The sequence below is a fragment of the Eleutherodactylus coqui genome, chromosome 1 (assembly GCF_035609145.1).
Source record: "Eleutherodactylus coqui strain aEleCoq1 chromosome 1, aEleCoq1.hap1, whole genome shotgun sequence".
In the NCBI taxonomy this organism is placed as follows: Eukaryota; Metazoa; Chordata; class Amphibia; order Anura; family Eleutherodactylidae; genus Eleutherodactylus; species Eleutherodactylus coqui.
Window position 1 is genome coordinate 298118278 of NC_089837.1, and position 22904 is coordinate 298141181.

The 22904-nt window shown below is 41.9% G+C and overlaps 1 protein-coding gene across 7 annotated transcripts in view; it reads right to left on the reverse strand.

The window, feature by feature from the left end:
* Positions 1-22904, reverse strand: part of LOC136573095 (CYFIP-related Rac1 interactor A-like) — a 119208-nt gene that overhangs the window by 20273 nt on the left and 76031 nt on the right. For 3 of the 7 annotated variants that reach the window (XM_066574282.1, XM_066574274.1, XM_066574292.1), the window contains one exon: positions 6063-6142. The exons of the other annotated variants lie outside the window; for them this stretch is intronic. In XM_066574282.1, coding sequence (XP_066430379.1) covers positions 6063-6135 — 73 coding nt within the window. In that variant the 5' untranslated portion in view covers positions 6136-6142. The remainder of the gene's footprint in view (positions 1-6062; positions 6143-22904) is intronic. 7 annotated transcript variants of the gene reach the window in all.

Consider the following 22904-nt stretch of genomic DNA (forward strand, 5'->3'; position numbering starts at 1 on the left):
TGAACAAGTCTCGTTTGAACGAGCCAACGATGCATCTGCTGTATAAACAGGCCGCCGGAGAACGAATGAGCTAGTGGTGACGTCACTCGCGTGTTCAAATGATAATTGGCTCATCTAAAAGGACACTAAATCGAAGGCTAGGTTTACACCATGCTATGCAATTACATTCAGCAGGACCGGTTGAAGAAGTCTGCCTAGCCTACGCTGTAGAGATAAGCAACTCTATGTCGACACAGCTGGACAAGTTTGCCATTTGTTGCCAATACAAAAAATAGACATACGTATGCTCTATGGTATACAGATTAGAGATGAGCGAGCATACTTGCTAAGGACAATTGCTCGATCGAGCATTGTCCTTAGCGAGTACCTGCCCGCTCGGAAGAAAAGATTCGGCTGCGGGCGGGAGCAGCGGGGGAGAGCGGGGAGGAACGGAGGGGAGATCTCTCTCTCCCTCTCTCCCCACCGCTCCCTTCTGCTCACTGTCGCATCTCACCTCTCACCCCCGCCGGAAGCCGAACCTTTTCTTCCGAGCGGGCAGGTACTCGCTAAGGACAATGCTCAATCGAGCAATTGTCCTTATCGAGTATGCTCGCTCATCTCTAATACAGATCTCTGTGTATACCAGCTAAATGTGTGCTATTAAAACACTCTTTTGGCATGCATTTGGCTTTTGTAGTCTGTAGGCCTATTAACCCTATACTATATACGAGAGATGGTCCTGGCATATATGCTCAATATGCATCCAAAATGTGGTGTGAACGTAGCCTAAATGTCTATGATGTACAGACATATGGACAATGGTTTTCTTTTTTTTGCAAAGGCAGCTGGGTGGCACCTCTCACACATAACAAAGGGGAATATTCAGTGTTGTATAAAAGGCTCTTTTTTGAGCATGAGAAATACTGAAAGATATTTCTCTGCACTGCGTTATTAGTGGTTGAAACTACAGGTACAGTGTGCGTACTCTAGGCGCTTGGCACCAGCATGCCCAAAACCACACTTCCTGTGCTGTGGTACGGAAGTTCAGTATATTATGCAGAGCCAAATCATCTTTATCATTGTTCGCTTTATTTGTTACATAAGTTGTATCAAGAGTGATAGATCCGGTAGTGACAATGATTAGTCCAAGAATATTCTTCAGATATATATCTATGTTGTAGCCAAATCGTCTTTTACATCAGTGCCCATATACCAACTGTATTTCAAGCCAAATAGAGTATGGGCATTGGTTTAGAAGGGACTTGGAATCTCTATGCTGAACTGCCAGATCATAGGGAACACTTTTTTCACTAATAAAACTAGTTTAACATTTTTCAGCTCTAATAAAGGGTATTTTATATGACACTTCCAGACATTCTCCTTTAATGGACATAGAAAAATAATGTTTTTTTTCCCAGAAGAACATTTTTATAACTTTTTTCCTTAGCACTATTCACACCCATGACCCACCAATCCTAAGAACAAAGGGGGCTGCAATGCTACTTAAAGTTTGTTGCGGTTCCTTCACGGCTTCTTCCTGCATGGCAGTCCTACTGCTGACCTCTTGCTATGTAGGTTAATGCAACATAGCCCCATTCACATGAAGGAAGTTGTGCTTCAGTTCCCTGCACAGCTGGTAGACAGGAAGGCCAATGTACAGGAAAAAGCTGAAGGTACCCTGGACCATTCGTATTTGGTGGGATTCCCTCACTGGTCATAATGTTATCACTTATCCTAGTAATAGGCCATAATATTCTAAAATGGGAATATTCCTTTCATTTATGAATGTACTACACACTCATTGTAAAAAAAAAATCAAGCACCTAGAAGGAGTTGTCAGAATCTAATTAAACCTTCTATATGTGATTGGAACGTTGATATAAGTAAGTGATTACAATATTAGAGCAAAAGGATCATTCACTGTGGAAAACTGAACATTTAAAGGGAGGCTCTAGGTTGGATGCAAGATATGATACAGTGGTGTCCCAGATGGTCAGTTACGTGTTCTAAAGGGATAAATCTGGCGCCCAGCAGGCCATGGAAGTGTGACAATGTTGTGGAGGCATTCCTGGGACACCCTTGTGTGTGCGGCTGAGCATTTTTCTGTTAAAAAAAGGCGCCTTGCAAGCCGCCAGGAGAGACAACACATATGTCTGCAGAACGTCCTGAACATATTGCTGGGCTGTCATTGTCCTTCGTATCACTAGTAGGGGTGACCAAGTGTCTGATGTGATGGCCCCCCCAGACCACCACACCAGCAGTGGGACAGTGTGCTTCTCCACAGCAAAGCCGGATTTAGGTGCTCACCCCACGTTAGTGCCTAAACTCAACCTGGATTCGTCGCTGAAGACAACCTGGTCCCATTCCATAGCAATTCAGTTTTGTTGTTCACAAGTTGTCACAACACCACTGCAAACGGATTCGACAATTAGTGGGTGTCAAAGGCAGTACACGTAATTGGCTTCGTTAGACCACATGTCCTTCAGCCAAGCACCTGGACATGGTTCTGACAGACACAGTGGCCTGTAACAGTGGTGTCACCTGTCTCTGGATGGTAGACAATGAACAGTTGGAGCTGCTTGTCGGACGATCATATAATCCTTTCTACAGGTGGTCTGTCGAGTACTGGATGGTAGCTGTGTTAAGTGATTTGAGAGGGGCGGAGGAAAGCGAGGAGTGAAATCTCCTCCAGCCGCCCCGCCCCCCTGCTGGCTGCTCTGAGAGCAAACCAGCGATACTCGCTCCAGTGCAGCAGCGCGGGAGCGAGTACACACAGGGACGAGTGTCAGGCATTGTTTGCCCGACATTCGTCCTGTGTAAATGTGCCTTAAGGCCTCATGTCCACGGGGAAAATCAGACCCGCTACGGATTCTCCATGGAGAATCCGTAGCGGGTCCCTCCTGCCCCGCGGACATGAGCGCTGAAAATAAGAATAAATAAGAATAAACTTACCTCTCGCACGCTCCGGTTCTTCCCTTCGCCACGGCATCATGTTCTCTGCGTCGCGGCCGGATCTTGTTTTTTCGGCTCGGCGGATGCGCAGGATGACATCGGTGACGTGCCCCGCGCATGCACCGGCCCGAAGAAAAAAGATCTGGCTGCGACGGAGAGAAGATGGTGCCGCGGCGAAGGGAAGAACCGGAGCGGGTGAGTAAATTCTGATTTTTGTCTCCCGCGGATCCGGACGGCTTCCATAGGCTTCAATAGAAGCCTGCGAGAGACCCGCATGAAAATGGAGCATGGTCCAGATTTTTTCATGCTCCATTTTTAAAAAAATCACTTTTATTGACCATCCGCGGGTATTTATCTACCCGCGGGTGGTCAATGCATCCCTATTGGATGCGGATCCGCGGGCAGGAGAAGAGTTAAAATCCGCTGCGGATTTTAATTCTTCTTTTGCCCGTGGACATGAGGCCTAACAGTCTGGTTAGAATGGCCCAGGTGGTGGGCAAATTTTCAATACGACCATCCAGGTTCTCACATTCCAATAAGGGCCCAACCCCCCTGCCCACCCTGTAACTCTGTTAACTGAGTGAAATCTCTTTGATTGCTTTGTAGAGGGGTTTAGTGGTCAACAAGCTCTACACAAGTGGAAAAAGGATTTGAGAGCCTTTTTATAGGCCAAAGGTGGAACCACTTTTAGGGCTTCGGGTGGCAGGACTGTTCATCTAATCAAGCAACCCCTATAATAATTTGCATATCTGCCTAAGATGTAACTGCATGATGAGTTTTGCAGCAAAATGACAACTCTTTCTAGGTGCTTGATTCTTCTTGATAGAGTGTTTTTGCTCTTCCGATATTACAAAGGGTGTTAGCATGACATGTATCTAGTGAGCTTTGAAAAAATGAGTGGCTGTGACTTGCACTAAAGCTAGCCAAAGATATAACAATTACTGCTAGCAATTGTTGTTACCTCTATGGTACAAAAATAATTATTTTACAAGTGAAATCTGCTCCCACCGACAGAACACTTATTGTTTACGTTTGAAGACTGTTCTTGGTCATTAAATGTTAGCGATACAATAGTGGTATTTGCTGTCATCTGAGGTAGAAATACATGCAGAGCAATGCTAATCACTCATATCATGAGAAATATCTTGTTGTATGCAACTCTTTACAACAAGCGTTCCAATCCAAGCATATCCAATATAGATGTCTGAATGCTTTAGTTTCATGAAATTAATAAAATGATTTTATGGGGGTTCAATCAAAATTGGCAACACAAAAGTGAGCTACATATATAAAGTCTGTAAAATTTTACATATATAGGGTGTCTCTATAACTTAAAAGGTGACATAGATCCATAATAGATGGCCTAAAGCTGACTTTTCTGAAAGCTGAGAAGTCAGTGAATAAGCAACCTCAGATCTTTAATGACAGATCGAGCATGCTTGGACAACATAAAAGCAATACATCTGGCATCACAACTTACAATTATATCAGGTAGTATTGGGAAACATGCCTTCTAGTGCTTGAGAAGCTAAGGCCTTAAAGGCTGAACCCTTTGGGAATTGAACATGCTCTATCTTTCTTGGTTGGGAGACCATCAGACTAATATCCATACACATTGTTTTGATCTATATACATTTAATGTATATTGTTATCGTATCATGCAGTGATGCCAACTGTGATGACTGCCATGAAAGAGCACAGCTTAAAATTGGCTCATGCACTTTGGCTCATAGTCATCTACCAAAGTGTTCAAAGTGTCTGCCTTAAGGAGAAACAATACCCTTCCCGTCCCATGTCTATAGGCCTGTCACTATCTAAGCCAGAAACCTACTGCACACTAATGAGGAGCAATCCCCCCGAAACAGCTGTCTGTGTATGTTTATTCTGGCTTTGGCTTACAATTCTCAGTCTTTGTTATAAGGCTTGTTTAAAAAGTTTGACACTGATTTCCAGGAATACTGCCTTCCAATAGGTGGCACTGCAAAGGTATTGTTCCATCTCCCATTTGCATATTTCCCAGAAGAGCATGGATGGCCTTATAAGTCTCCTCACTCACTTTCTAGGTGCTCTCCTTAAGAAGAAACAATACCTTTTCTGACCCAAGTGTCCTTACCAACACAAGCTAGCATGCATTTTAAAACAATGTCTACATTTGAAAGAAGAAAAGGTAACATCTAGCTGCAATGGATACATCAGATATAGGACAACATAGGAGCCATAATTCTGCTTGCAGAAGCTAATCAGTTAAAAAATTAATCCTATTTATTTTTTCATTTTACTTTAAGTTGTTTATGAACCCCATTTGGGCATCATCTGTGGAAGTATAAGGAACTGAACTAGAACCACAAGAAAATAAAATTATAACTGCATGTTAAAATGAGAATGCACTTTGGTGACATCTCTCTAGCTCTTTGTAACCCATGTTATTTTGTAAAATAGGGCAGTATATATAAATAATGAAACCTTAAACGGGTTCTATCATTAAAAAAAAAAATTCAATACTTACCTATTCCTCCCCAGGCAGTCTACTTACTGCATCTTCTACTCACCGATCTTCTCCTGGCTCCTGCAGTTCCCCAGGTCACCTCACCGCAAGCCGTCCAGATCCTCTTCTTCCTGTTATGCTGCGGCTTTCTTCTGGCAGGTCAGTGTCTAGCAGGAAGTGCCAGATGCTATGTCGGGCTAATTCCCGAGACTGTGTATGCGCGCTGTCTGGGGGCTTTAGTATGGGAACTATCGGGAAGACATTAGGCATTAGCCCGACATAGTATCCGGCGCTTACTGCTAGGCTGTGATCGCTACGTCACTAGTGACATAGCGTACATTGCCCTGCAGGAATAAGACTGCAGCTAATGGACGCTTCATCACGGGAAGATGAAGAATTGGCTGGCTGGAGTTGACGTGACCCGGGGGTACTGCAGGAGAGTGGAGAAGATCGGCGGGGAGAAGGTGTGGTAAGTAGACTACCTGGGGAGGAATAGGTAAATGTTGATTTTTTTTATGACAGAGCCCCTTTAAGAAATGAATCATCACAATATAAAATGCAGTGCTGCATGATGATATTAAATAAAAGCAACATAAAAATAAAATGACAACAAAATAAAAAACATGGAAAAATAAAATGATCTCACGTTCAAAGTCAAGGAAAAAAGTGGGACACTGTTCTAGGTCGCTATAAGACAAGACTTTTAGAAGGTTCCCCATCTGACACCTGGAAAAAAAAAGACAAAAAGTAGGGTATGATGGAGGGAAACAGTGTGATAAGCAGGGAAAAGTGTGCCCTTAAATGGGTTCCCCAGGATTTGGAATTGAGAGGCACTGTTATGAGTTTGAAAAGTGCCTGAGGCTGGTTTCAGCTGAGCGTATGGTAACACGTCCGTAATACAGATCCGTGCTATAGATATGTTACAGATGACATTACAACTGTATGTCGTTAGTATTTCATCAGTATTTGATCTGTTTTTGCCTCCATTTATTTTATTTTATACTTGACAAATACTGATCCGTGTAGAAGATAACAGCAAATATGTGGGCTTAAATGGAAAAAATAGAATAATCTGCATTTTTTTAAATGGCTCTGAAAATATGGCCATGAGTAGATACTTATAGATTTACATGAACTGTGTATTAGAGTTCGCAAAACACAGACTAAATATGGAGGCAAATTACGCTCACCTGAAAGCAGTCTAACATGTAATCTACAATGTTTGCATGTGGCCACTTTCCATGAAACAAATGCCCCAAGTGTCCAAAACCCAAAGAAACGCTACAGCTACATAGATTTTACATATACTTATCATATTATCTTACCTATATCTTATGTGCTGATATATATTTTGTATTCATAATTCCACAACTGATCACAGTAACTCTGGGTTTTGGTTGTTTCTTTACCTTTTTGCCTAATAAATCTCATCTCAGTATGAAGTTAGCTGTAGCCCAATAATGGTATTTATAAGTCCAGCAGAAGACAATACCATTTGGAGCAACCACTTGCCACTAGATTGTATTTTCTGCGTTTCATTCACAAATATCTTAATTAAATCTTAATGATAAATCCTGTGTATTTGATAAAAACAAGCAAGTTTACAGTGCACTTAAAGGGAACCTGTTGGGCCTTAATGGTGCCTGAGCTGCAGGCACTATGGCATAGTGACAAATATACTGATTTCAGCAGTCTGTCACTTAGACTCATCATTTAAAAAGTTTTTGAAAACTTACATTTCAAAGTTTGCAGTGAGCTACAAAGATGAGTCCAGTGCAGCTCATTCAAATTCATATATTCACTTCTTACCCTGTCCCCCGCTGCTGATTGATAAGCCTCTCAGTACTACTGTGCATATGGAGAGACCTCTCAATCAGTGGCAGGGGTGGGGATGATGGGGAGAGCAGTGAATAGATGAATATTAATAAGCCACACCAGACTCCCCCCCCTTCAGCTCATTGCAAACTTTAAAATGTTTTCCAAAACTTCTAAAGCAATCAGTATAAATAACAGACCCTTGAACTCGGAGTGTCTGGCACTATACTGTACTGCCTGCAACATGGGTATCATTAGGGGTCGGACAATGGTCAATGGTCAATCAGGATAATTTTCTTTGGTGGGCCCAAGTCCACTCGAATATTGCTTGAGAATCTGCTATAATAAATCAAGGAGTAGTATTTGCTGTTTAGTTCACAGAGGATTATCTACACTAGACATATATGTAGCAAACCAACAGCCGAGAGACTTACTAATTCTTTACAGGCTTTCAGCTTATGGTTGTAGGCAAGAATGTTCCTATTTACTGACACCAAGTAGAGATTGAGAAAGAGTTTATTAGAAAGTTGCATAACAGAAATTAAGCTTTATTTGGATAAAAGTGGACAACTCTTCTAAGATCTTCAAGACTTTCTTGATATGTTTTATGTCTCATATGTATGGCCAGTTTTAGCCATGTATGAGAAAGGGTTTATAATGTACATGAGGACTACTTTGAGCTCCATGTAAAATCAACAGGAGTTACACAAAAGTGACACAGATTACTTTGTCTAGCAAAAATAAGACTAATAGACTATGGGGCCAGTTTTAATCTGAAGGTTGTTCAACTAAACTGTGGCAAATATGTTAAGAAGCACATGGCTATTAATAAATGTAATGAATCTTGAGCTGTATTTAAGCTGGTTGTCCAAAATCTCAACAAAATAGCAGTTATCTTTGCAGCCTATGGAGATCTGTTCTAGGATCCTAGAGCAGGTTGAGTACATCTCTAGATCGGAGGGAGGAAGGGTGTGGGGCTGCAGGTGCCTAACATCACTGTCTTTATTGATGTTGGCTCTACCCCATGTCTCACTTGCATCTCTCTCTGGTCTAGAGATGCATTCAACTTATCCTTAGATGGGTTTCCACAGGCTGTTTGGGTGGTGGCCATTTGGTTTAATTCCTGGACAATTGCTTTAAGCCACAAAATGCAATCTACACATGCTAGGAGCATGGGTATAGGTTAGCACTGTTTTTTGCACCATTTTCTGACTTAAAACGTAATACATTTGTTGGATTGCTGTTGATGATGCCCCTGTCACTTTTTAAAAAGTGTTGAGGGGAGTATAAGGTGGCAAGCCTTAGTGCAAAATGCCATGACCAAAATAATAGAGCAAAGGCTTTGATAAATTCACCCTCTGTCAGTATTGTGTTGTGCAAGAGGCTGGTATAACAGCAGATACCAGAAATGGAAACATTTATATTTAGTTTTACCAGTAATTCACTGCATACACTACAGTGGCCACAGATCTGTGCCCAGAGAGTCAATGACGCAGGATGGTGAATAATGCGCCTAATATATGCAGAGGTGCACATCTCTTCATACTCTAGGCACATTTCAGAGCCGTCTGTTCATCTAAAAAGAAATCAACGTTCCTTCGAGGTTGAGTACAATGCATTCGGAAAGTCTTTTCACTTTTTTTTTTACAATTTGTTATGTTATGGCCCTGTGCAAATAAAAGAAAATTCAAGTTTTCTCTACATATTTCTGCACTCAGTATCCCATAGTGACAAAGTGACAACAGAGTGTTAAAAATCTTTGTAGTTTTTTTCTTAAATGAAAAATTTACATTTTGCATTGACTTAAGTGTTCAGACCCTTTACTGTGACACTTGAAATTTAGCTCGGGGGGCCTCGCATTTCTTTTGATTATCTTTGAGATGTTTCTACACCTTGAGTGGAGTCCACTTGTGGCAAATTCAGTTAATTAGACATAACCTTATAAGATACAACCCCATTTATATAAGGTCTCACAGCTCACAATGCATATCAGAGCCAAAACTAGGTCACGAGGAGAAAAAAACTACCTGCAGAGCTCAGAGACAGGATTATGTGGAGGTGCAGATCTTGAGAATGGTACAAAAAATTTTTGCTGCACTGAAAGTTCCTAAGAGCATAGCGGCCCAAATAATTCTTAAATGGAAGAAGTATGGAACATCCAGGACTCTTCCTAGAGCTGACCAACCCATGAAGTTAAATAATCGGGGGACAAGGGCCTTGGTAATAGAGGTGACTAAAAACCCAATGGTCACTCTGGCTGGGCTCAAAAGATGCTGTATGCTAATGGGAAAAACTTCCAGAAGGTCAGCCATCACTGCAGCACTCCACCAATCTGAGCTTTATGGCAGACTGGCCAGAAAGAAGCCTCTCCTCAGTAAAAGACACATGAAAGCCTGTCTGGAGTTTGCCAAAAAGCATCTAAAGAACTCTCAGACTGTGAGAAACAAAATTCCTTGTTCTGATGATACCAAGATTGAACTTTTTGATCTCAATTCTTAGCATTGTGTCAGGGCAAAACCAGGCACTCCTCATCACCTGCCCAATACCATCCCTTTAGTGAAGCCTGGTGCTGGCAGCATCAGACTGTGGGTGGGGGGTTCAGCAGCTGAAATAGGAAGACTGGTCAGGGTTGATGGAACGCTGAATGGAGCAAAGTACAGAGATATTGTTAATGAAAACCTGATCCAGAGAGCAATGACCCTAAGCACACAGCTCAGACAACACAGGAGTGGCTTAGGGACAACTCTGTGAATGTCTTTGAGTAGCCCAATCGATCATCTGTGGAAAGACCTGAAAATAGCTGTAGACAGACGGTCACCATCCAGCCTAACACAGCTTGAGAGGATCTGCAGAAAGGAATGGCAGAAAATACCCAAATCCAGATGTGCAAAACTTGTGGCATCATACCCACAAAGACTGGAGGCTGTAATCGCTGCTAAATGTGCTGCGACTACAACCCCAATTCCAAAAAAGGTGGGACACAGTGTAAAATTTAAATAAATGCTAAGTAAAAAAATGCAATGATTTAGCAATCTTATATAACCATATTTTATTCACAATAGAACACACAGCACAAATCAGAAGATGGAAGTAAGACATATTTCCATTTCATTTAAAAAATGTAAGTCATTTAGAAATGAATAGCAGTAATACATCTAAAAAACATTGGGACAGGGTTAACAAAATGCTAAAAACATAAGTGGTACTAATGGAAAATCGCTGGAGGGTCAATTTTATACTAAGTCACTTGATTATCTATGAAAAAGAACATTTAGATTGTGAGAGTCTTTCAGGAGCTAAGATGGTCAGAGGTCCAACAATCTGTAAGAAACTGCATCTAAAAATTGTGCAAACAATTTCAGAAAAATCTTCCTCAATGTAAATTGTGACGACTTTGAATATCCCACCATCTACAGTACAAAGTATCATCAAAAGATTCAGAGACTCTGGGGAAATTCATGTGCACAAGACACAAGGAAGTCAATATGGGATGCTTGAGATCTACAGGCCCTCAGGTGGCACTGCATTAAAAACAGACATGATTCTGTAATGCAAATCACTGCAGGGGCTCAGGAATACTTCTAGAAATAACTGTAAACACAGTTCGCCGCGCAATGCACAAATACAAGTTAAAGCTGTATCATGCAAAGAAGAAGCCATATATCAACCCAATCCAAAAATAACTGGGTCTTGTCTGGGCCAAAGCTAATTTAAAATAGACTGAGGCAAAATGGAAAACTGTCCTATGGTCAGATAAAACAGAATCTAAAATTCCTTTTTGGAACCATGGATGCCGTGTCCTTTGTTATCAGAGCAAATTTAAAAAGCCAGCATCTCTGATGATATGGGGTTGCATTAGTGCCTATGGCACAGGCAGCTTACAGATCTTGAAAGGCACTATCAATGCTGAGCAGTATATAGAGGTTTTAGCACAACATATGCCTCCATCCAGATAACATCACTTTCAGGGAAGGCCTTGTATATTTCAGTATGACAATGCTAAACCACATACTGCATCCATCACAACAGAAGAAGAGTTCGGGGCTGATCTGGCTACCTGCATTCCCAACCTTTCCCCAATAGAAAACACAACATTATTATGAAACGGAAAATCCAGCAGACGCCCCGGACTGTTGAGCAGCTAGAATCTTACATCAGACATGAATGGGACAACATTCATCTCCCGAGACTCTAGGAATTGGTCTCCTCACTTCCCAAACGTTTACAGGCTGTTGTAAAAAGAGGATGGGATGCTACACAATGGTAGACATGGCCCTGTACCAACGTTAGTGAGATGTATGGCTGCCATCAATTTCGCAATTAGTTGATTTTTAAAAAATGAAATTGAGAAATGTCTCACTTTTACCTACTAATTTTTGTTCTATGTTCTATTGTAAATAAAACATGGATGCATGAGCTTTCCAAATCATTACATAATTTTTTTCTTTACATTTATTTACATTTTACGCAGCGTCCCAACATTTTTGGAATTGTGGTTGTAAGTATTGAGTACAAGGTCTTTATGCCAATGCAAAATGTTAGTTTTTAATTTTAAGAAAAATTACAAGGCTTTCTAACATTCTGTTTCCACTTTGTCATTATGGGGTATTTAGTGCAGAATGATGGGTAAACTGTGAATTAAAAAAAAAAAAATTGTACAACTCCACATAACAGAATGTAAAAAGGAGAAGCGATCTGAAGACTTTCTGAATGCATTGTATAATCCATGCTAGTTACTAGCATAAATTATACATACATCTGTCAGGCCAAGTCAGCCACACACATTTTTCACAAAAGTGGCATAAGCCTTCATACATTACAAAAAGAAAAACTTTTTGCTGAAGCCGGTCTTGTGCCGAAAATCGTGACTTTTGTACACTAGTTTTAATTTGATAAAGCCCCTCTATATGTGACTACAGATGGGGAAGTTTTATCAGGCTCTGCAGTCTTCTATTCTCTTAAACCCAGTGGAGTTTTTGCATTCATTATGACATCTTAAGCTAACAGTGGTTTTCTACTTCTCATTTTTTGGAAGATAAAGACTAAATGTTTCCAGCTTTCTCACAACAGTTCACTGCATAGCACTTCAAGGGACCTTTCACACAGGTCCGAATATTCTGCAGCAGTGTTGGGGAATATGTCCTCCTGCAAAATATTCAGCACCAAAAGGCATACTGCTAACGTGCAAGTTTTGTTGCGGAATGGAAAACAGCAGAACTCTGCAGCAATTCCGCATCAAAATAGACAGCAGAGCAAATTTTGGTGCAGAATTCAGGAACGGCATATTCCGCACCGCTGTTGCAGAATATTTCATCCCGTCTGAAAAGTCCCTAATTCTGTACTGCATACTACCCTATTAAAGCTGAACAAGACTTGTAGGTGCTTCTGCTTCTTAAATGTAGTCTAAGAAACGCTCTTAATAATGATTATTGTAGTGAAGGTTTATAGATTTGACAGAGGTCTACTGATATAAGTGTACAGAATTTTATTTTTATTGACATATCAATATCTAGAGATTGCCAAACTGCAATCTGTGTGATTAGTCCAGAGCAGTGGTCATAAATATTGCATGCTACAAGAAAAATACATAAAATAGGACTGCTAAGAACTGCAAAATTATATGCACAAGAGCTCAATGAAGAGCTTATTGAAAGGGATTTAGTATATTTTAACATTGATGGCATATTGCTAACACCAATGTATGACTGGTGGGGTCCAAGGCTGTGTCCCCCCCACAAAACACAAAATGTAAGAGGTTTTCAGTTACGTAGTGATGTGTCATGGTCCCTTTGTAGTACTTCCACTCTTGTTTGTGCTGTGTTTGGTATTGCAGCCCACCGCATTCATTCTTGTGATCAGGCTTCCCTATGGCCAGATCAAGGTTGTCAACACTTTTTTTTAACAGAAAAATTGGAAAATGATAATGAATAATAAAGATGTTATGTGAATATGTCTGTAGTTCAGTATACTAATATGAATCGATTGCAAGCATTGAAGGCCCATTTACACGCAAAGATAATCTTTCAAATGTTAAAAGATTGAAAGTTTTAGCGATCATTTTGCATAAAATGTTAATGGTCACCAATGTACATTAACACTTTATCATCTTCATTTGCATGTAAATGTGCCTTCAGGAGCTGTTTGTAGAGCACAGCAGGTAAGCTGGGCTCTGCACACAGCTGCATTGTTCTGGTTGGTGCTGTCGGCAGAATACAATGTAATCTCCTAGCTCCGCGGAGAACACATTATGCGGTCTGTTGAGGGATACCTTATCTCTCTGCGGCTGAAGGATAGATTTTAAGCTCACCTTAAAATTATCGTTCAGACGAAAAAGCGCGTGATGGTCGAGTTTACACGCAGCGATTAATGCTCATTTGCAGTCGTTTAAACGAATTTTGAGCGATAATCGTTGCATGTAAATGGGCCTTTACTGTGAACTGTAAAAGGAAAGTAATTACAATCACAATGATCTTATGGGTACTGTCTGACGCAACAAAAAAAATCACAAACTCATCTACCCTTTTTTTTAGAGAAACTGGAAAAAAACCTCAACTATCCAGGAATTTACAGATGGTTGGCAACTTTGAGCTAGACCCAAACTGTTCATACGTTCAAGGCATATCTACCGTGTTTCCCTGAATATAAAACCCTGTTATATTAATTTTTGCCCCCAAAAAAACACTAGGTCCTATTTTCGGGGGATGTCTTATTATACTTACCTAGTAGGCTTGGTCAGGTTCCTCCTGCTGCTCTCCAGAGCACGCTGAGCCACGGCATTGATTGGCCTAATCATAAATCCTGTCTTTACAATGCGATGGCTGTGATGGGTTCTTCGACCACTGCTCAGCCAATCAATGCAGTGCCCAATGAACCAATCACAGCATTGGTTCATCGGGCGCTGCATTGATTAGCTGAGCAGCATTCGAGAACCAATCAGAGCCATCGCTAACAAGTGATCTTCTGTGTAGTGAACGAGGACTGCAGGACGCACAGTGGATATCCGGACAGAAGCAGGAGGACGTGGACCGAGCCTGCTAGGTAAGTATTCCTTTTTTTCTTATGCAATGCAGCTAGGGCTTATTTTCGGAGGAGGGCTCATATTTTAAGCCCCTTCGAAAAAAAACAGGGTAGGTCTTATTTTCGGGGAAACGGGGTATCCTTAGGTTTATGGCGTTAACGTTTAAGAGTGCATAACTCAGGTGACTATGTAGTTGCCATTGTGCATCTGCAAAAGGATTATTGTAGCTGCTCTAGATGAAACTTTAAATGGGTCCGGGTCATCCTGCTGATCTAGACTTTGTCAAAATGAAGAATTCTACCCTGTATATGAGGACTTCTAGTAATTGAAAAACCATGAACTAGATTGTAGCAGTAAATTAGAAATTTAAGCCCAATGTCTACGTGCGTATTTTTAATTATAATATCCATGCGTGTTTCCCGCGTGGGAGATCCGAACCCATACAAATCCATTGGCATCCGCAGGGCAATTTAAAGCATGCAAATGTGATTTTTTTTCGTGGTGCGCTGATCGCACGCATGGGAAGAAATCACAGCATTTTTGTCTGCAGATCCGGGGGGACGGCTTCTAATAAAGTCAATAGAAGCTGTCATATCTGCAGCACAGCCACAAGTGTTATTGTGGCTGTACCATGGATCCACAGGAAAGCAGGACATTAAAAAAAAAAAGCACTGTGCATGCATCAGGCAAGTCTGGATGCATGCGCCGGGCTGAAGAAAGAAGATCCGGCTGGTGCAGAGGAGATTCGCACTGGAGCCGGAGAGATAAGAAAACCTTTTTTTCCCTAATGTCCACGGGCATGGCTGGATTCTGCTGCGGGATTCAGCAGTGGAATCCGTGCCTACAAGTGGTCATAGGGCCTTACTCCAACTAGGTAATTAAGAAATAAGTACAGATGTGTTTTTCTTTAGCTTGATTCTAAAAATGTGTGCAGTGCCATCAAGATGGTTTATTTACACTTTGAATTGCTTTACAATGGGTTTTGTTGTGTTAAGGTAATGCTGGGTTTACATGAGACGAATGTCGGGTAAATGATGCCCGATACTCGTCCCAGTGTGTCCTCGCTCCTGTGCTCCTGAACAGGAGCTACTATTGCTGGCTTGCTCACAGAGCGGCCAGCAGGGGAGTGGGGCAGCAGCAGATTTCTCTCCCTTGACATAACACAGCGGCCGTTCAGTACTGAATGGCTGCTACCCTGCTTCCCTGAAAATAAGACATACCCTGAAAATAAGACATAGCATGATTTTCCAGAACTTTTGAGGATGCAAAATGATTTTTCAGGCATTTTGAGGATGCTTGAAATATAAGCCAAAATTAAGCCCTGCTAACAGTTAATTAAAAAAGTCAATTTAAATAGTGTCCAGGCAGCTATACATGTAAAAAAGTTAAACCTTTTTGAACAAAAATTAATATAAGACACTGTCTTATTTTCGGGGAAACACGGTAGTTACATTGAACGAGGAGCGATCAGCTCATCGTCCATCGTTTATGCTGCATCTGTAGTTGTTGACTGGTTGCTGTGTTTTAGTTAAAGGGGTTGTCCGACTAATTTTTTTTGACTATTGGGCTCCTGCTGCCCAAAAGTACGTTTAAATCATGAACTTACTGTGGCACTGAAAAGCCTTTTCAGTGCTCTGGCGCCGCAGTATGCAATCACATGGGCAAATCATGCAGAAGCCCCAGCAGGGCTCCGATTAGCTGCAGCAGTCACGTGGGTAAACAACCATGTGACCGTTGCAGGAAACACAAACAAAGCTACCAGAGGACCTTAGCAGTGGCGAGGGAGCAGCGCAGCAGCGGGGAGGTGAGTATACTGTACTGGGCAAAGGTTTTAGGCAGACGTGGAAAGAATGCTGCAAAGTAAGAATGCTTTCAAAAACAGAAGTGGTAAACAGAAGTCTGGAATTACCTGAAGAGACAGAAGGATTTGAGCAAGCCTAAATCCATAGAAGATGTGGGTTAGTTCTCCAAGATGTTTGGAACAACCTCCCTGCTGAGTTCCTTAAAAAACTGTGTACAAGTGTACCTAGAAAAACTGATGTTGTTTTGAAGACAACGGGTGGTCGCATCAAACGCATCAAATATTGATGTGATTTAGATTTCTCTTTTGTACATTCACTTTGCATAATAATTGACAAAAATGAACTATTAACACTTCTATGTTTTATAAGCATTCTTTCTTTGCTGCATTTTTCCCACAACTGTCTAAAATGTTTGCACAGTACTGTAAGGCTGGGTTCACACAGGGCGTATTCCTGTCGGAAATTTCGCGGTTTGGCTGCAGCAAAAACTGCGAGATTTACACCGGGAGAACCGCCACAGAAAAAGCCGCGGCAGCTTTGAAGAGGCCCGGCCGCTTGCTTTTCCGTTGCGGCCGGCGCTCCCATAGAGGAGAGCGCGGCCACGACGAAAGTAAACAAAAAAGAAAAGTAAATAGACATGCTGCATCTTTTGAAACCGCGGCTGCGGCGGCCGCAGCAGCGGTTTCAGCCGGACTTACCACGGCGGATTAGCCGTCCCGTGTGGATGAGATTTCTGAGAAATCTCGTCCACATGGCTGGCTAATCCCGAGATTAGCGGCAAGACCGCGGCAGATCCGCCCTGTGTGAACCCAGCCTAAGTATACGTTTAACCCCTTAAGGACTACCGGTAGATTGTTTTGGTCCTAAAGGACTAGATTGTTTTGGGAGATTTTATCCATTTGGTGGTTTTAAGGCCCTATTTTTTTTTTATCTTCAGCCATCAAAATTATTTTTCATGCCTTTTTTTCACGACAAATTGAGCTATTTCTTAATATCTTTTTTCCTGGATTTTTTCCCTTTTTTGATTTATTATTTAGAGCTAAAAAAAAGTTTTTAGTTGTTTATTTTTAAAATTAATATATTTAAGCTAAAATAAAGTAGAGTAATGGGAATAAACCCATAGAAGCATATCAACATGCATGCATTCACATACTGATTGAAACAGCCTTCTCAAACTCTAGTCAAACCTGGTTTAAAATTTTGCAAGAATTTTCATTTAAAAGGGTTATCCTAAATGCCCCACTGAACGTGTCAACTCCTTGTTTGGAATAGGTCGTACAATGGAATGAGCATACAGTAAGACTACAGATTCTCTAAGTGAAAAATATGTAACCTCCAACTGATTCCCTCAAGGACAACAGCTGATCACCAAGGGGCCTATAACAATCAGTTGATTGCTGGAGAACTTGATTCAAAAAAGGAATCAGTTGTCTAGTTGGAAATCCTTTTTAATACTACTGTAGAAAGAAATGTTTCTCTGCTGCAGGACTGGATCATGTTATTTGTAGACTGGCACTGCCAAGTGAGAATTTTCTTCTGAACATATGGGCATATTGCAGCTGTTTAAAGGGGTTATCCTGGACTTACATACTGAAGACTTATCCTCAGTGTAGGTAATCTATATCAGTTGTTGGAGGGCCAACTGTCAGACTCCCCCACCCCGATCAGCTGATGGAAGGAACTGTGGCATTCCAAGGAGCTCTGCGGCCTCTTCATTGTTTACAGGCAACACAATCCCTTTCACTAGTCTTAAACTTGATATCACACTATTAAGTCCATAGGTTGCTCAATAAGGAAGTGCTTCACTATCACCCTAGCTTGGCATCACAGCTTGGGTGACATCACAGGTAAGTGCAATGTCCGAAACATTAGGGATTTGTCCCTCTTCTATCTATTGATGACCTATCCGTAGGATTCTTAGGATAGGTCATCAGTAGCACATTGGCGGGGACTGCTGCTCATACCCCAGCGCAGTCAGCTGTTTTTGCCCCTGATGCTCCCAGTGCACGTCACTAGTTGCTGGAAGACATATGGTTTTGGGGTGTATCATTCAACCCTAGACTAAACATCCCAAACTCTTTTTTTTACTGTAGATTTATTTGAAATTTTCAAGGTTTACAGTAAGGTGGTGAACATTTTACTGAAAAGTGTTACAGTCATATTGGTATACAACAAGCATAGTTTACAAAGAAATGGGTTAGATTAAGGGGATACATATTTAGAAACTTTTGAGGTAATCCTCTCTTGTTGTATCCCGGCCCAGTCTTGGTTTTGGACTGCTAAATAAAAGAAACGGTGTATAATCGGCCTGGCCAGGGCCTAACTTGGTTTTGGGGGGAAAAGTGGAGAAATGGGGAGGATAGGTGGGGTAGGAATGTGGGGGGGGGGGGGGTCTGAGACAGGTTGAGAATTTCCCAATGGGGTGGACGCCGCCGAACATCCCAAACTCTTTACCATGAGCTCAAACAGCTAGCTGTAGTCATGCCCAGTCCTCCCAGTCGTACTCTTCATTTCCCACGCTATATCTTATAATCCTATAATCGTAGTTGGCACTTATGAAGAATGCATACTTACATGTAGCGCAAGACCATGGCCAAGTACATGCCTTTTACCATGATCACACATACATGGGTGGAAGCTGCCATCAAGAGAAAATTGAATGCTAAACGGCATGTTATTTTACCCCAAGACCACAAGATGAGGACAGTGGATTCACCCAAGAACTGGTAGCAACTACATATTACAAAGTTGCAGCTCATGAAAATGTTGTTCAAGTACAACAAAAAAAGTAAGTCCCAGAAAACCCCTTTAAGGACTTGTCCTATTTTGGTCTTCAGGACTCAGTCCCATTGTTCAAAACTAATGTGTCAATTTATGTGGAAATAACAATATAAAGGGAATGCGCCATCATAAGATGATCTACTGGTAAACCTTTACTTCTGAACCATTTTTCATGTTTTCATCATTGTATTTCATCCCTGCCTTCTAAAAGCTATCACTTTTTTATTTTTCTGTCTACATAGTCATATGAGTGCTTGGGACAAGTTGTATTTTGTAATGGTAACATTTAATGTATTGAAAAGATTTTGAAGTTGAGTGAAAAGGAAAAAAACTGCATTCATGACATTCTCGCCCTCTTGCATAAAGTGGTTAAATCAAGATTTTATGCATTACATTTTTAAGTATTTTTTATTTTTAATATTCCATGTCACTATGTATATTTATTTCAAGAATCCTAAAATCTTGCAGTTTTCACTCTGGACACTACGCCTAATAATAGTCTGACGGTTACTGTTCTGTAAAGATCATTTTTCAGTACTTACGTCGTTATCATATTATCATCACAAGCAGCATTACAATCAGGGACAGTGCTAGCACCCGGGCAAGTGCTGCTTCCAATTGTATCTGCGTTCCTAAAATGTTGATACAGTTGAAACCTATGGCAGAGCAGGGAGCCACACACACAAATTGGATGTTCAGCACTAAACAGACCTCTTAGGGAGCTTTCACATACACTGGAATATTCTGCTGCCGAAATCTGCACCAAAAATCTACATATCTAACGGAATTAAGTTTCAAATCCACATCAAAATCTGCATGTTAGACACAGTGCAGATTGTTCTACAAGGCAGAACATTCCACAGTGTACTGCAGAATATTCCAGTGTGTGAAAGCACCCTAAAAGTCAAGAATAACTCTTATAAGGCATACCAGAATATATAGCTACAAATGCGGCTAATAGCATCTATTAGCCTGTGTGTGGTCACCTTCTGCCTGCTACAACATGCTGGAATGGAGCCCAAATAACCATGTTGTTAAACCACAGGGATTGAATAGCTGCCACAAATCCAATTTAACGCTATATATTTACCTGCTAGAAGCTCATATGATTTATTTGAAATGATTACTTTGATTTTTCAAACTATCAAATCTATGTGTAACCCTGTAGGGAGACCATTGTGTGCCATGCAAGCACGGAATCACAGCAGTAGGTATCAGCGCTTCTTTTCCTGTATTGTATTGCATGTCTTTGCAACGCAGAGAAGAAGAAAGGTCTGGTTGGCTGAGTAAGGACTTGCGGGATATGGTTGTACAGGAAAGAGAGAGGAGCTTCATGGTCTGGAGAGATAGGGATTCAGAGTCTATTGCAGAGTGCAGAGAGTTCTACATTGGGGAACAGAGGCAAGAGACAGAGACTGTCCAGAGAGCTCACCCCATCACTCTGAGAGCCCTGTGCAGCATCAACTCTGCAGATCATCCAGAGTCCCAAGAGTCGCCCACAGAGCTCAGAGGAGGATTAAGCGGCTCACTCCATTTGCTTCTCTACATCTGAATGCTGCATCCCCAAACTGATTCCCAGTGTAACATTAGCTTGCTCATTTAGCATAAGCTTAATGAGCAAGTAGAAGTTGGTGAGACTTGTTTTGTTACAGAGGCATTAATGAGAGCTGTCAGGAGGATTTTGTTATTTGCTATAATACTAAAGTGCACCAACAGTTCCTGGAAGCTTCCCAATGTCCGCAGCAACCAGACCACAACGTTTGGACTCTGTTTATTGTTTTGCTGTAGCCATTGTGGATTGTGTATTCTCTGCAGTTAGGCTGGTCTCACATGGGATTAATGTCATTCCGCATCACCCGTGCAATTTTCCTGCACACAAAACGCAATGCATAATTCGCATTAAAATCCACACCATATAGCGCAGATTTTGGAGTGGATTTTGGCGCATTCAGCTGCATCATATGGCCTCACCTGGAGGAATTTCTGAATGTGCATATAATATTTATGTCATGCAGTCACCAGCTACAGAGTTTGGGTCCTAGTAAGGCCTCATGTCTACGTGTGTATGCATAAAACACTACTAGTAATTAGTTACGTGTCCCAGCGTATTGAATCTCTTTTTCCCTGTCTATGATGGCAAAATGCGTAGAGCTGCAGATGTCCTGCGTAAGCACCGCGTTTTAATGCACGTTAAAAAAAAAAAAACACAACTTCTTCCTGCTTTTTTCCCTTCATTGCATGTATCCTAGCAACATGAGTTTTACACGCAGTGCTTACACCACCGATTGTGAAGCATTGTGTTTGTATTGCGCAATCACATGCACCCGTAGAGATCAATAGGGCTGTATGCACATAATATGCGGTAAAAATAGAGCATGCTGAGATTTTTTTTCTCATGCGTACCGACGTGCAGTTTCCATACACTTATGTACATGGATCAACAAAAATCCATTGACTTTCATTGACTCCATGTCCCGTGGCTATGCAATGCACATGTGAAAACAGAGGCGTAACCTGAAGCTTCTGGGCCCCAATGCAAAATCTGTAACAGGGCCCCCAACTGCAATGCTTTAGTCATAGTACTGGGTTCCCTATATGGAGAAGAGAGGCCTTATGGGCCCCCTAAGGCTCCCGGCCCATGTGCAACCGCATCCCCTTTAGTTACACCCCTGTGTGAAAACATGAAGCCTAGTTGTGCATGCTCCACACTGTGATCCCTATTACATTGACCTGGACATCCACCCAGGCTTCCCCTCATCTTCGCAGAGACTAACAGGAGTTTACAGCGGGCCATTTAAAATGTGCTTCTGGGTGAAGAGGTGCCGCTGCTGTTTTGAATTCCCTCGTTCGGCAGAAATCCTCCTAATGATTCTGTATTTTTTGTACACAAGTGATATGTTGCCCGCTGTATACCCCGATGTGCCGATAATCTCAGCTAAGGCAAAATCAGAAACCTTTATTGGTGTTGAATTCACCTGTGTGTAGTAAACGTGTCTCAACTGCGAGTATCTGTAGAATTGGGTCTGTGATATATCAAATTCAGTCCACAATTTTTCAAATGTTTTAAGCTCAGCATTCAATGGAATTTGGGAGATCCTTTCTACACCCCCTGGGGTGTCCCAGACGGATGTGTATTGTGTACATTCTGCAACCTCCCTCAGTTGTCTGACTCTCCACCAGATTTTATGCATGAGTGAGATTGTGGGTAGCACTTTAGCATTACTACGAAATCGGTGTGCCTCGAAGGCCTCAAACTGATGCATATTAGGAAGACCGTTAACGTCTTGTTCACGCATCCCATGCCCTAAAATGCTGAAACTGTGAGGCCAGAGAATATGCACAGGGGTTCGGCGCTGCCAGACCACCCTCCTCCTTGGGTTTGTATAGTGTCTCAGGTTTTATCCTGGGAACTTTCTTCCTCTATGTAAGATTGCAGAAATCCTCCTAATGACTTCTAATCTTTTTTTTGGAGCGCTGGACACAGCTAAACTCCAGCTCCCATAAGAGTCTATGGAAACTTCTGCACATCACACACCAAAGATAGGTCAGGTATAGAGATGAGCGAGCATACTCGCTAAGGCAAACTACTCGAGCGAGTAGTGCCTTATTCGAGTACCTGCCCGCTTGTCTCTAAAGATTCGTATGCCGTCAGGGGGTGGGGAGGAACAGAGGGGAGATCTCTCTCTCCTTCTCTCCCCCCCCACTCCCCCTGCTCACTCCTGCAACTCACCACTCACCCGCGCCGGCAGCCAAATCTTTGGAGACGAGTGGGCAGGTACTCGAATAAGGCACTATTCGCTCGCGTAGTTTGCCTTAGCAAGTATGCTCGCTCATCTCTAGGCAGGTCATATCTTTTCATGCAGCACAGATCTTAGATGCGTGCATTGTAGCCAAGCATGTTGTATCTTTTTAGGCTGGGTTCTCACTGGGCGGAATTGCCGTGGAATTTCCGTGCTGACTTTCTGCATGGAAATTCTGCCGGCAATCTTATACCCGAGCCTAAGCAGCAAAGTGGACAAGATTTGCAAAAATCTCGTCCACACGCTGCAGACAAGCCGTTGAAGCCAAACCA